Source organism: Ornithodoros turicata, chromosome 2 (assembly GCF_037126465.1).
Source record: "Ornithodoros turicata isolate Travis chromosome 2, ASM3712646v1, whole genome shotgun sequence".
Lineage (NCBI taxonomy): Eukaryota > Metazoa > Arthropoda > Arachnida > Ixodida > Argasidae > Ornithodoros > Ornithodoros turicata.
This window is the reverse complement of record NC_088202.1, coordinates 23,502,581-23,517,678: the sequence shown is the minus strand read 5'-3', so window position 1 is coordinate 23,517,678 and position 15,098 is coordinate 23,502,581. Positions and strand designations below refer to the sequence as shown.

Sequence of the window (15,098 nt, the reverse complement as noted above, 5' to 3'; positions counted from 1 at the left end):
CGTAAAAGCATCACGGAATGAAGCGGGAGCTTTTCATTCGCGCCGTTGGGCACGTGGAGAAAGATGGTTCCGTGTGGATGACGACTAAGAACTCACGTGCCATGCTCTCCGTCCCCAATGTCTTTCTCTTTGCGGGTGTGTGCGCATGCGCTTTGAAGCTTTTCGCAATGCTTGTGATGTGTTGCGTCGAACTGTACGAACGTCGCCATGATAGTTGGCATGAAAACATGGTGTGTTATGAATATACCTTAACAAGTTTTCGTGTGTTTTTTTGGGCTGTAGCACGTGGTGTTTGCTTCCACAGAAGCAAGCTATGCCATTCAAAACAAATTATGTTATCCTGCTATATCCTCAAAAAATGCCAACCACGCCCACGTTGTGTTAATTTGTCGTCATTGCTTCGCCGTCTTCTCATCGTGTCGTCTCTCGGCGCCATGAGCGACACGTACATGGAAATGGTTCATTACAGTATAATTACAATATCAAAAGTGTCACCCACCATGGTGCTGGGGATACCCGATGCGGACAGTAAACAATCACGGTACTACCGGTGCATCACATCGCAACGTGATTTCGCGTGACCCGAGCAAGTTAGCGTTACGTGCTCGGTTGTATGTGAGAGCTGCAAGCGGGAAAACAGCGCTAGGTTTCTAGCGCTATTTCCTAGCGCTATTTCCTAGCGCTATAGAGCGAAGCGCTTTATCTGGGAACTGTCCTTCATTCTTGTCGCGTGGCTTGAAACTCGCTTTCTGCCCTTTGCCTTAACCCCGAGGGATAAACAACGCTGCAGCTGCAACGCTGCAGCGCTCTTTATTACGAACACGCTTATACAAGCAAGCTGCAATGAGCTTCTGAAGGTCAGAATAGCATTATAGCTTTAATAGGAAAGCGAACACTAAATAAAAACAGGCTAGTGCAGTTGATGGGCTGCTTCAGAAAGCGAACGTGCATGTGACATTAATATAGCATGAAGGCATTTAAAAGCGTCATAGTTGTAGTTCCTGTTGTGCGGATGCCCACGAAGGGTCATACAGGAACAAACGCATCCATCCAAAACGAAGCTGTCAAAGATATGTAAACATGGTTCGCTGTTGAGACAGAACCTTCCATGCTTCCATACCACCAGCTTGCCCGTTCCTTTTTATCTATTTTCATTTTTTGTCGTTCTACGTGAGACCTTTCATCATTCTTGGACGTCAGCTTGAGTCTGCACATGAAGATTGGTATTAATGCTTTAGCATATTAGAACTCCCTAAGTTGGAAAATCGTGATAGTCTGTCGTTCGGATGGATGTGTGAAGCCTCGTGTTAAGACATAGTGTGTTTCATATGGGTCGAGAAGTAGATAGAAGTAGCAGATAGTTCGTAGATAGTAATAATGTAGTGGCGTCGATGTGGTGGTGGTGTGGTGTGATGTAGTAGTAGTGCTAAGAGAACACATAGAGTGAACATGTGATGATAAAACGTATGAAGCGCAAAAAAAGCAAAAAAAAAATACACAAGAGAATACGTGTAATGCTAACGCATTTCGGCCGCATTAATTACATAATCATGTTTTTTCTTCTTTTTTTTGCTGTTGATTTGATTGGTTCTTATATTATTGTGGTAACCTTCCAGTGCATGAGGACGTTTTAGAATACTGTGAAGAGATTGGAGCGAAGCCTGTTGTTAAGGGAACATCGGGTTATTGCGCCTGTGGAGAATACCAAAGCCTTTCACAATTCTGCACATGTAAGTTCCCGAACCGTTCTATGCAGAACTATGTCTCCATTTTCTTCTGTACATGTTTTTTGCCGAGTTATCTGTCGGGGCGCAGCATGCTGGTCAGCAGTGTTCCAACGTCATCGACCGACGTCATAGGGCTCCCTATAGGCGCTTACCAGTAAGCTACTGCGGACACCTCCTCCTGAATAACAGTTGTATCCTCTCGATGGAGGTGACATCAAAACTCGTGTCAAGACTGGAGCTGCTGGAATGTAATCCCGCTAGGCTCCTCTGCTCTCGTTTTTGATTCTTTTCCTGAGCTCTTCGCTGATACTTAGGCGTCGGTCGATCTTCATATGAAATGTGACCCGGGTGCACAATTCTTTCGAGCAGCGTGTCACCGTCTCCCATCACGCCATACCAAGAGGTGGAAAGCACTGACAGGTAATTGGAGCAGGAGCATCTCCTACCACGCTCTCGGACTTGGGCTATTCTCACTCTTCTTGTCCGAGTATATATTGTTGAATGCAGCAATAGACAAGACAGAGACCACAAGAAGTTGACGCCGCGGCTGCTTACTCACAACTAACCGAATATATTATTCAAGACACACAAGGAAAACAATATCACCTATGATGAACAGGTATGAAGACCAGAATTGTTCCCGCCACTGTTACCGCCTATACTTAACAGATAAACCCACCACAATCAAACACCGTCATGACAAGATACCGAACATATTGGTTCGCTCCCACAGACCATATGGTATGCAGATAAGCTATCTCATCCAAAGACACGTCAATGGAAGGCTGACTTACACACACGTATCCTCGTTCTTTATTATTAAAGAGGCTTGAGCGATCTCTCTTGCTATCTTTTGTTTAAACATAGCTTTTTCTGTCTGTCTAAAAGGTGGCGTGCAACCACATGCTGGACAGTGGATGGCTAGGTGTCCTGAGGGAGTTGAATTCGACACCGCTGCTCTATGCTCAAGCAGCCGTGTGTTGAGGCAGCGCAGCGTTTGCCCAATATACTGTCGTTCGCATGAGAGCGGTATGCTGCACACTAATTGCTGTCGGCAATTCACAAAAGCTTCCTTTTTGTGTTGTACTTTACATTTGCGTGCGGGCTTTGTGTTGTCGACCATAGAGCACAAAACCTGGAGTTTCATAGGAGCAGTCAGAAGCACTGGAACCCCGTGTCTTTTAGCCACATTTTTAAGATTGCGGGACAGTGTATGAATGTATGGCATGCTTACCGGCCTGCCCCTCAACTCATTCCTCAGCCTCCTTTCTTTGCCCTTTACCTTCTGCGTTAAGGTCTCAGCAACGTTCTGCAAAAGTGAAAGCGGGTAGCCTCCCCACATCAACCTCTGGACCTGAGAGGCGAAACTGCTTTGTATTGGTGCTCATATGATTTGTTCAAAGAAGACCTCTTTTCCTCTTTTGACTAATTTGGTGTGACATGAATGAAAATGCACGACTCCCTTTTTAGACCTCGGACTGTATGTCCAGCAAACCTGCGCACTGCTTCGGCTCAATTTTAGGTCCAAAAACTGAAGAGTGTCACACTCCGGCTCCTCGAAAGTGAATTTTAGTTCATCCGTATGGGCCTCAAAAGCACGGAGAAAGAAGACTTCAGAGAGGTGTCCAAAGTGGGAACTACTGGTATTTTAGAAAACTAGGAAATCAACATACCTAAAAATACGCCACACACAGGTACCTTCTAGGGCAGTAGCATTCTTTGAGTATCTGTAGTATCCTCGTATCAATATTGAGTGTCTTCGAGTAATCTGTCGCTCTCATGCGAAGGCAGCATATTGGGCAAACGGGGCGCTGAATCAACACACGGCTGTTTGTGCATAGAGCAGCGGTGTCGAATTCCATTCCCTCAGGACACCTTGCCATCCGCAGTCGAGCAGGTGGTTGCAGGCCACTTTGTAGACAGACAGAAAAGCTATGTGTAAACAAGAGATAGCAAACGAGATCGCTGAGGCCTCTTTAATAATAAAGAACGAGGATACGTGTGTAAGTCAGCCTTCCATTGACCTGTCTTTGAATGAGATAGCATATCTGCATACGATATAGTTTCTGGAAGCGTGTCAATATGCTCGGTACCTTGTCAAGCATGTGTGATGGTGTTTGACCGCCGTATTCTTGAACAAGCCTCGACTCGACGTTCCGCCTCGACTCCAACGAGTGGAGGAAAGTGGCGCTGCTCCACTCGAAGAGCCCATGCGTTTCATGAACCCGCTTCGGGGATTCCTCCGCCAAGGCGCTCCTCGAGAAACCGTCCTCGAATAAAGCTGTAGTCTCGTCCCCAGCCGCCTTTCGGGACCACTCGGAAATGTTAATTATCGTGCTTAAAACACACTTATGGCATGAAAAATAAATGTAATTCTTTACTTTATTACGACCAACCTGCATTACAAATACAAACACAAAGGTCTGCAAGTGTTTGAAGGAGGGTGCAGGTGTTTCGAACAGGGAAACAGACTGATAGGTTTCCTAGTTTTCTGGTCTGGCAATTACAACCACAACGGCAGCAGCTAGCTTAATGGCATGGTCACCTCGTATCAAATAATATGAAAGATGATGTCACTGATTGTCACTCTCCTATTATGTTACAATATTTGGCGTGAATGACTGTTTGTTAGCGGGTGGGTACGTTTACCCAACGCGTTGAGGTAGCTATAAACAATCAAACGAACAAAACAGATTTTACAACTACATCCCGAGCAAAGAATCGGGGAGACCATTCTTGGGGAGTCACCGCGAGCATGTCGTACGAAGTTCTATGGCCCTCATTCGCGCTCTGCCTAAACGGTGGAGCCTGTTATCCCACCCAACAAACGGAGTTCGTGCTATTGGAACGACAACTCAAAAATAAAAAATAAAATAAAGAAAACGAGAGAAAAAAAAAACATGAATGGAAGATTTGTTGAGCCGTTTCGGTGATAGCTGGAGACAGAATAGCAGGGGTTGGGCCAGCTTGATACAGTATAAAGATTACGGGAAAACATTGAGGAGGCAGATCAGATGTTTTTTTTTTTTTTAGATGTCCAGTCAATGCACTGCTTCTTTTTTGCACCACTTTTTGCGTGAAAACATCCTTCAAACACACCTTCTTTGTGCTAAATAGCGCGACAGAAGGAAAATTTATTACACCTTGTCTTGAAAAGTGTGCTTGCGAGAAGGTGTGGGATTTTGTCCACAACGCGGCACAACGTCGTTTCTGATACATTCACAAGTGACTCTCGTGGCAGTTCGAAAAGTCCTAACGCCATAAAATCACATGTCGACGGGCAGCTGTAGCACAGGAGGTAGAGGCAGCCCACAATTGCACACATTTTCCTCCACTGGCAATGTATCCAAAAAGGCTTCGTACGGTTGTCTTCATGAAGCGGTACCGTATACCATATGAGGAACTCGTGATCATCAAATTAGTCAAAAGGAGTTTGATGGCCCCTTATTGAACGTTGTCGCTCAGTGGTAATGCTGTCAGCACCCAGTTAAAGGCCATCGTGGCACAAAACGCAGTCGATGGACGCAGCGGACGACCTGTCTTCCGCCATTACACCAGCCAAACCCGAGTTGAGGAGCGTTCTCGAGGTAGCACCGATGCTACCTCGAGATTTTCGAGGAATGCACGGAGGAATTCCTCCACTCGAGGAGCGTTTCGAGTCAAGGTCGATTTATGAAGCGCAAAACCGGCCTCGAGGAGCAGCTCGAGTCGAGTTTCGAGTCGAGGCTCGTTCAAGAATACGGCGGTGATTGTGCCGGGTTTATCTGTTAAGTATGGACGGTAACGGTGGCGGGAACAGTGGAGCTAATCCTGGTTTTCAAACCTGTTCATCATAGGTGATATTGTTTTCGTTGTGTGTCCTGTATAAAATATTCCGTTAGTTGCGAGTAAGCAGTCGTGTGTTAAATTCTTGTCTTCTCTGTGTTGTCTATTGCTGCATTCAACAATATGTTAAGATACCAACTGTCCCAACTTCGTACACTTGTCCGAGTATATGGTAAGAAAAGATAAAACAGAAAGCCACACACGGCGCAACGCTCGATTTCCTTTCGTTTCCCTTTGAGGTAAGATATTTGTCACGCTCCTGCACACTCTGCACAGAGCTTAAGCGGGAACCGGATTGCACAAAAGTTGGTCGAATTTAGTTTGAAACCAAAATCGGGACCGTAGCTTTTAGTGCAGAAACGGCTGCAACGCACGCCACCGAGTATTGTTTTCGGTACGCAAACGTACCTTCTCTAGATGGCAGCACTGATCAACATCGCATGGCTGAAATTCCAAACACCGAAGAATATCCGGTACCGAGAAAGAATTAGGTCGGTTGTAGTGCCACGCTGTTCACGCTGAACGACTCAAACTGTAACTCTAAAATTGCAACTGCATAGTGCATATTTAATTTCAGTTATTACCATTGTGGTGGGGAACGTATTTTGTTATGGAATGCGATATGCGCTTCCTATTTCTGACAAAAGACCGCTACTCGACTTGCTGACAAATTTCGGAGTTCCATTTTAAGAATTGAAATCCTCACAACTGAACATTCAGAACAAATGTTTGGAAGCCAAGGCAAGATCGGTGAAGATAAATGCCGTTGACCGCATATTTTCCAGACAAGAGGATTTGTTCATAGAATTTTGTGGCATGTTTGGTGAAATACCCTTTTTGTACAGTACAGGGTCACCGCCCTAACTATGGACAGTATTTAAGAAATAGAGAAAGCTATTGTTAATTGCAACAAGTAGCGATATATTCCAGATCAAGCGGCCCATCTTGTGGCTGCGCCTGCGACCTACTGCCGAATTGTCCTAAAAAAATAGACTATTGAGCTCTGCAACTATAGGAAGCACGTTTACACCTTTTGAAGCGGCGACGGATTTTTTTTTTTTACCAAGAAAATGATGAAGTCTGCATGATGCGAAGGAATGGCTCCACAAATAAAGGCAGATTTGATGGTCATTTTTGCCGCTCCGCCAGATGCACGTTCTCCCTTTCCTTCAAACCCGAGCGAAAAATAAGAGTGAGAGTGCGCATGCAGTGCTCCTTGAGGCGATGAAAAGGTTTAACCTGTGGACTATAACCCACGGCAAGAACGACCTATGTGCTGCTCTATATCGAGTAAATACAAATGTCTTGCATAGGTCACTTAAATCTGACTTCATTACAAGTATTATTTGTCGTTATCTTTCAGACAAGTACTGCTCAAATTTCAAGTACTCCTGCAAAGATATATGCGAGGGAGGGGTACTGGGAAAAGACGACCGTTGCTGTCAAGGATGGAATAGCAAGAACTGTTCAGGTAAGCTCCTGCCTCTTGAACGTGCTTCTTAACCTTCGCAACACGTCTCGTTCGGTACTTCAGGGAAGCACTGCGGGGAAATATGATGTGAGACATCCAAGCACATCAGATAATCTCGATGTTGTATGAAGCCAAGTCGCTCGCGTTATGTTGCTTTGCATTTGACTTTCATGTTGTCTCTCTGTTATACTGTAGTGGCGCTAGTGGTTTGCGCAAGTGCGGCTTTCTGGACCGCGCGCCACCAGTAGGTGATTATTGGGAACTGGAGCTGTGCTCCGAACCTACAGAGATCTACATATCTGCCTACAGAGACTAGGCCAAGGATATTGGTGTTTTCAGATTTCTGCTTTGAAAGGTGGGATCGACATGAATTAGATCCCGAACAGAAATGAACGTAGCTCGCATGACAGTTCTCAGTACCTTCGCGAGAACTTGAATGGAAGCGAGGTAAATTAGAGCTGTACGTGTACGGCATGCACGTATTATTTGGCACATTTCGCGAATGTTGCATACTGCTTTTAATTTTAACGTAAAAGGATAATGATAATTCGTGGTGGTTTTACCTTGCGAGACAACTATCTTTAAAGGGGGACTCCGGGACAATCCGAAGCTACGTATTATAATGGCTGCGTAAATAAGTTCCATGTTTTCCTCTGCAATGAGAAATAAAGTTGGTTTGACCGTCGGGCACTCGTTAGTTGCGAGAAGAGCTGGGAAGCTCAAAACGAAACCGAAACTTCTGAAGGTTCCCTTTCCTACCTCCTATACCATGCGTGACATCAGCGGTCGTCTCGTGTGAGCCACCGTCTTTTTTTCGGGCACGCGCTTTGTAACTTCTTCAAGACACATGGATGACCAGTCATCTGCTTCCTCAATTCTGTTCCAAATAATTCGCCAGCAGTAAAAGCAAGACCTACAGAAAGCCGTACACGAGGAATACCGGTGAGGTGAAACCCAGTATTGCTGGACTGCTCTTTCGTGAAGGAGCGCCTAATCACTCAAAGCAAAATATTCATCATCTAATTATCTGTTCCACTTGGGGATGAGAAATACGGTGCGGATTGATGTCGCACTGTTACCTCAAAACGTTTCTTTTTTCTTTTTTGTGCGGAGTCTCCCTTTAAGGCAAAATGAATAGAGGTGTGCGAATATTGACATTTTCGAATAGGAATCGAATACGAATGTCTGCAAAATTGTCCTTCCAATATCGAATCGAATATGGAATATCACGTCAAAGGATAAAGGCTTATACGAGTAACAATTCAGTCTCGAAAACTAGGATCGTCACAGTTGTGTTCTTCTGATCCTAAAAATGTCCCAGGACGCGCGCTTGAAAAGTCCTAATAAGCAATATAGATGAATGTATTGGCATAGCATAAGGCATACGTGCATATATGCACTTATACACTCATATTATTTTTACAATGAAACAATGTGCTGTTCTCATTGAGACAACAGAAGAATACATAGTAAACAATAAGAAAACCGTGAATGATAAGATGAAAACAAGTGCAGCACGTCGAATAAATAAATATTCGCGGACGATTGCTATGAAGACAGAATCGTCTGCTTGAGTGTTGCCGGTTGTCTTCATTCTCGTATTTCGCCTTCGCTGCTTTACTCCATGAAGAAGACCGAGAGACACGGACACAGAAGACGACACACGTAGGTCCTCAGAGAACCTACGTGTGTCGTCTTCTGTGTCCGTGTCTCTCGGTCTTCTTCATGGATCTATACCAACTAGCCTGCACCCTTTCCCTTGTTTCTTTAGTGCTGTTTTACTCTACGTATTGCAATCTTTTCTTCTCCTTTTTTTTTTCTACATTCAAAATCGCGTTATACAGCAGTTTTCTGCATCAAGTTGGACAGACTCCGTTGCTTTCAGTGCCGTCTGCAACGCCGCTTCCGACAGTGACGCCAACGGAACGGAAACAGGCACGGGCCATAGAACAACAACACTTTGATTTTGAAAAGGAAAGTGGGAAGGTTCATCGCCAGAGGCGATACTCTACTCCATTGCTGGTGGGGATGCGGGGAATAAAATAATGAGGCCCTTCACAATAGCGATCGAAGTCTGATGGTGTCCAGAAATGTCAAAAGAGCTTTGAGTGCAGATTGTTGCTGGGCTGGATTGGGCCAGGGACCAAACAATTTCGATAGGGAGATGGGGCGAGAGTCCAGCTGACTAAGAGACTCGGAGAGTGCGGTTCGGGAAGGTTGGTAGTGGGGGCAATGAAGAAGAATGTGCTCCAGATACTCAAGAGCACCACGGGCCGTAGAAAATGTTAAGGAGCCAGCGTTTTTTAAATTTTGACGAATTATTCGCAGTAATTGGAACGGAGTGACTGTACTGACGTAAAATTTTAGTGCAAGATACGTCATCCGATGCATAGTTCCCGAAAGGCCGTACTCTTCGTTTTATCGTCATTGCAAACCTTGAACTTTATCTTGGACTACTCTGGACTTAGCAAAAATACACAAAGACACACAGGAAATAAGAGTCGTTAAACTACAGATCAGATGAATGTTTAAAGCAGTACGTAGTTAGTTAGGACAAAAAGCCTTAGCTATTTTGTCCTGACGAAGGCGGAGCTTTCGCCGTAACGTAGACGTCGCCCCTAGCTTTTGTAACTTTTAAGTTTCAATAAACCCTTTTTGTTGCTTCCCCTATTTTTGTCTTCTGCCTCCTATTTATCTCAAAGGTTCACTATATATATTTACATTCCTAGTAGCTAGTATAGCTGGTTTGCACTGGTCGTAGAATTTCGCTCATTCGCTCATACAGCACATACTCAAAGAGTGTCTTATCTACATTATGTGATCCTTATGCTCAGTTGGTCAATCATGAGATTTGTAATTTATCTTGTAATTATTATTTGTAATTGTATTTATGACATGAGCTGTATAGACACAAGTCTAATGTTCAGGGATATGTGCAGTGATATAGAGCTATTAATTTAACACCGGTGTCACATATGTACTCTGAGTTTAATTCGTGTATATTCTTCCGTGTGTGTAAAATTGTTGCTGACAAACATTTAGTACTCCACCTGTAGCGTGTTTTTGACCAGCTCGCGCGTTGTAGTGGTTAGAATGATCGCCTTCCACGCTGAGACTGGGAGGTGACACGAGTGCGAAACCCGGCACTGCCTGAGGTTCTTGACTGGGATTGCGGTAGACTTTCCAGAATTCCAGAAGTATTTGTCCAGAAGAATTTTCTTCACAGTTCCCCCTGAAGTCGGCCCAGGACGCATACTAACCTCTCCTGTCCCATACGCCTTCCTGCTATCCTCTCTCCATGTCTATACGGCGCTCATAGCCACAGTTCCTCCGCGGGGCTTACACGAAATAAAAAAGTCTGCTTTTGCGATTATTAACTTCCAGCGTGCAAAGCCTTATTTTTATTGATTTACGGACAGCACTGTAACGTTTTGCGGAGAACAGCCCAACACGGGAACAATGTCTTGATATCAACTAAACACCGCGCCTTCGCGCTGGAGCTCGTGGCGAATCACGGCCGAAACATGGGCGAAGCGCTACACTTCGCTCGTGTTACAGGATAACGACAAGTAGAAGATGTGGGCGCTGTTCCTCTATATTGTCTTCCTTAATTTTTCCAGGGCTCATATCTTCCACTTGTCGTATAATTCACACGTGACGCGCGTGAAATGCACAACTTCGCCCATGATTCGCCACGACCTCCCGCGCGAAGGCCATTGGCAACCTTTATTTGAAATTGTGACCCAGAAAAATTGCGAACCTCTAGGACATGTCAAAAAAGCTTCACTGCGAGGAAGACCGCGTCCAAAGGTACTAAAAGCTACAGTTGTAAATGCCGTTGTCCTAATGCTAACACACTTTTTCGCATAAAAAAGCGATCCAAGGGCTTGGGTTGTTCACCCCAGCCCGTTCCGTGCTTCTGCCTGCTTCAGCTTACGACAAAACAAGGCATTTGGGTGCCAAGTAGAGGAGAGGCGTTGCTGGAGGACTGGACCGACTGCGACACTAAAGGTGTCCACCATGATGGTTGAAGGGACACTGTGCCGCAGGTGGATTTGGAGAATAGCGACAGCAAGGTCGCCAAGAATCTTGTTGAACGCAGTGAGGGGTTCGGAGGGCCACGTAAGGCTGCAGCAACCGTGATTACGCATTCTGAGCAATGCGTAAACTAGGAGAAGTGTCGCCGTACAGGATGGTATGAATCGGCGATAAAGCTTGCCTAAACCGAGGAATTCCCGGAGCTTCCTCGCCGATGATCGTCGCGAAAAGCCACGAGTGGCAGCGACTTTGGACGGCAGGTGAAGGATGACATGCCAGTTGACGCAATCGCCAAGAAAATACAACTCTCTGACACTAAATGTGCTTTGGTGGCATTGATGACAATGGTCTTGTGATATAGCGAAGAGAGCACCTAGATGCTTTCAGTGCGTCTGGGAACCGGGGCTTGCAACGAGAATATGGTCAATATAGGCGTAGATGAAGGGAAGATCCCTGGACGATGGAGTCGATGAAGCGAAAGTCTGTGCTGTGGTGGGCAGACTGAAATACATGCGCAAAATCTCGAAGAGGCCGAATGTGGTTGTGATCCCAGTTTCGTGAATGTCTTCTTCAGCCAGCCTGCTTATATGCGCGCACCAGATCTATCTTGGAGAAGGTAGTGGCGCCTTCAGTGGTAGTGGCGCCTTCAAAATCAATGATCTGGATATCAGTTTGTCGCAGTCATACTGTTTATGCCACTATTTTTTACGATATATCCCTGTTATATAGAACCCCCTTTATTCCCAGACAACTAGGATCAGGTTGCGCTAGTTAGCGAGGTTCCCGAAAACCAACACACAACGCTTGTTTACACGCACTTACACGAACTTGTTCTTCTCCCTACACCTCCGGCGACTTCTGACACTCCCCCCTTCTAAGAAACCTCAAAGTTGATTGTCCATAGCGCTGGGAATTTGCTGTGGCTCGTCTAGGAATGCTTCGTCATGTCACGTGGGTGGCCGTTGAATAGTTTGGGCGTGTCCACAGCCATGTCTTACAAGGTTTGCAAATTTACGTTGGCTCTGCAAATCACCACGGCAACAGGCAGGTTACGTGGTACGCTCCCCGGGGTGAGCACAGAACTGTCGTTCTCCGCCAGCCCATGAGCATATGATCGTAGGCGTTGGACGAGGAGACTGAACGACGATAATAAGCTCGATCTTCGAAGTTCGCGTTGGAAATAAATCTTTATGTGCTCTTAAATAAGGAAGACGTCGCTGATGACGACCCCGTGCGCAAATGCTGCATCCACAAGGATGTCATCGCTATCATTTGGGGAACAGGAACAAAAAGATCATGCTTGACAAAAGTATATTGAATTAAAATTTTAATTTGGTATACTTTTGTCAAGCACGATCTCTTTGTTCCTGTGCGTGTTTGTCTTTGTTGAGCCCAAGGAATCTATGTGTCGTGCTATATCCTGAAAAATGACGCGACTTAAGTATCAACCCTGTATGAGATCTTTCGTGCAGTATGTTCGTGAAGCTTTAGGTGGTGGTGGTGGTGGTGGTTGTGATAGGGCTTGCCGTTGTCGGCCTCACGTATGTGGACAACGTCACGACTCACGCCCTGGGGGAATGTGCGTCCTGGGCCGACTTCTAAGGGAACTGTGCCGACATATGTCTGAAAGCGTCTGAGGAACGTGAAGCTTTAGACATCGCGAATGAAACACAAGCGGACAATGGACGATAAATGTAGAAGATAATGTTCTATTCTTCACGCGCTCTCGTGCAGCTCGACGGTTGGCGGCGGTGATTGAGCCATTACAAAGCGATTATTATTATTTTATTTTTTTAACTTGCCCCATGGCTATTGGAGATACATCCTGTGGCATATCGCTGGCGAAGGCTCAGCAACCGCGAACTTGGAAAACTAAGAAGTGGAGAGGAACGCGTCCAAGGACTGCGTTCGAGAAATGGGACCTTGAAGGTACCATGAAATGATTTTCGCGAATTCTGAGTACTTTGCCGGAAACGGTTCCTTTGATCCCTCACTATCATACACACATCGACTTTTCACCGTATTCAGTGCACCGGGAGCGCAGTTACCACGCAAAAATGATGGAGCGTGAACGCCGGATGCACCCCTTCGAAGCGGGCTTACTTCATCGCCTTCAGTCCCCCCAGCCAACTGTGGACGACCGGGAGGACACACCCCGCGGGACCACGTGGGTGCATAGTTTCGGTTTGGACAACAACGACGTCGTAGATAAAGACGGTTCAAAGGACAGTTACCGGCTCGCCGAGAACGCCAGACAAGCTATGAGCCGCGACACGGTTTCTGCGTGCGGCCATTTTCGCCCAGTGTCAATTCATTTGGAGTGTCGCAGAGCCGTGAGTTCTCTAAAGCTTGTGCAAATTCTGCTGTGTTTACTAGAATCACAGAGCGCTCCAGAACATATTGGAAGCAAATTTTGGTTGACATTCCTGAGGTTTCAGTTCGAAAACTTTTCACGTGACCTCAATGATCGGGGGAAAAATATCGAACGTTTAAGAAGTTCAGATTCCACAGGATATTTTATCGCTTTTATTTCTAATTGCAGTCGTTTTCTGTGCAGAGTGGCTTGCCTTTATCTGCGTCGCGTCGAAACAGTACACTAGGCTGAAAGAGCTGTCTCGTTGTAACACGCAGATCAAATGGCGGAAATTCGGGTGGAATTTGGACTGACAAACCATTGAAGCAAAATTGCCGAGCGGTAATATTAATATTCCAAGCACCTGAAACCGAATCGACCGAGTGCAGGTGTCGAATCGCTAGGCACTCTTCAATTATGCGTGTGGTATTGACCGGGAATCAGCAGCGTGAAAAAATCAGGGGAGGGGGCGCACCACGCTGGACTTGGCACAGGGCGCCCAGTTATTGGCGAATTCAGGTGGTCACTTCGTGGCAGCTATGTTTGCCAGAACTCGCCTGTTCTCGCCAGTTTTGCTAGATCCTGCATGTTCGCGTGGCACTTTCCGGAATTTGCCAGCTTGCACTTTAGCCGCCCGACCTCGAAGCGACCGGACAGCGGATTGCCCAACTATATCCCGTGTCGGCATAAGCACATCGAGGGGGTAGCAGTGCCCTCATTGGCCCGCATGTCGAAGTTCACGTGGGTTAGCAGACGACAGAACCCGAAGACGAACGATCACGATGCCCCTAGCGTGATCCAAGGGACTAAAACCGCTAGATTCCTGGCGCTCATGTCCGTGCGGCAACTGTCACCTGTTCCAGCTCTGCGCCGCCCTAGCAATTTCCGAGTGCTAGGCTGTGTTCCCATGGAATAACCATCCGAATTCTCCATATGTAAGGCCGATAGAATTGCTGCTGGTAGGCTTGCGCAATTCTGCTGGTACTTGCTGGTACGCCTGCGCAACATGGATCTTCGAAAAAAAAGTGACTGTACCCTTTGGCGCATTGCAAACCACGTATGAAATACCATAGCATACAACAGACGAAGGACGACGATCCATTTCGGATGTGAAAGAAGGACACTTTCGGGAGTTTTATCAGATTGGTAGCACCCTATTGAAACGATACCATTAAGGAAGCCGTCAAATCAAAGATCAGCAACCTGACGTAAGCCACTTCAAAGGAATCGAGCGATTGACTTGTCACGTTTTACGAAGCGTTATCGTTAAGAGGGGATACCAGCCGCTCCGTTTCGCCGACTTTCGGCACGAGATGGCGCCGGGGACAGCCACCGGATGGCGCTAGAGGGCGCTGGGTGCCGTAACCAGTACCGTTGTTCAGGAAGTGCGCAATACACCGCTGGGGCATGTACACTGTTATCCAAAAAGGGAGACATTAACTCCAGAAGAGGAGTAGACGGCCTGTCCCATAGCGAACACCTCCAGAGGAGTTTTTTTACCACTTCTAGAAGGAGTAAGCACGTACTCCTTCTGGGGTGTAGTAGATATACTCCTTCGGTGGAGTTCTGCAGCCCACATGATATACTAAATGAGGAGTGAAATACGAAATACCGAACGAGAGAAGTGCAACACGTCAGTCTGGCACCACAGAACAACGAATGTGAACTGTTACACACATTTATT

At 46.2% G+C, this 15,098-nt stretch overlaps 1 protein-coding gene across 1 annotated transcript in view; it reads left to right on the top strand.

Moving 5' to 3' along the window:
* Positions 1 to 15,098, top strand: part of LOC135385237 (glycoprotein antigen BM86-like) — a 152,062-nt gene that overhangs the window by 50,266 nt on the left and 86,698 nt on the right. Inside the window, exons 9-10 of the mRNA XM_064614439.1 lie at positions 1,617 to 1,730; positions 6,916 to 7,023. Coding sequence (XP_064470509.1) covers positions 1,617 to 1,730; positions 6,916 to 7,023 — 222 coding nt within the window. The remainder of the gene's footprint in view (positions 1 to 1,616; positions 1,731 to 6,915; positions 7,024 to 15,098) is intronic.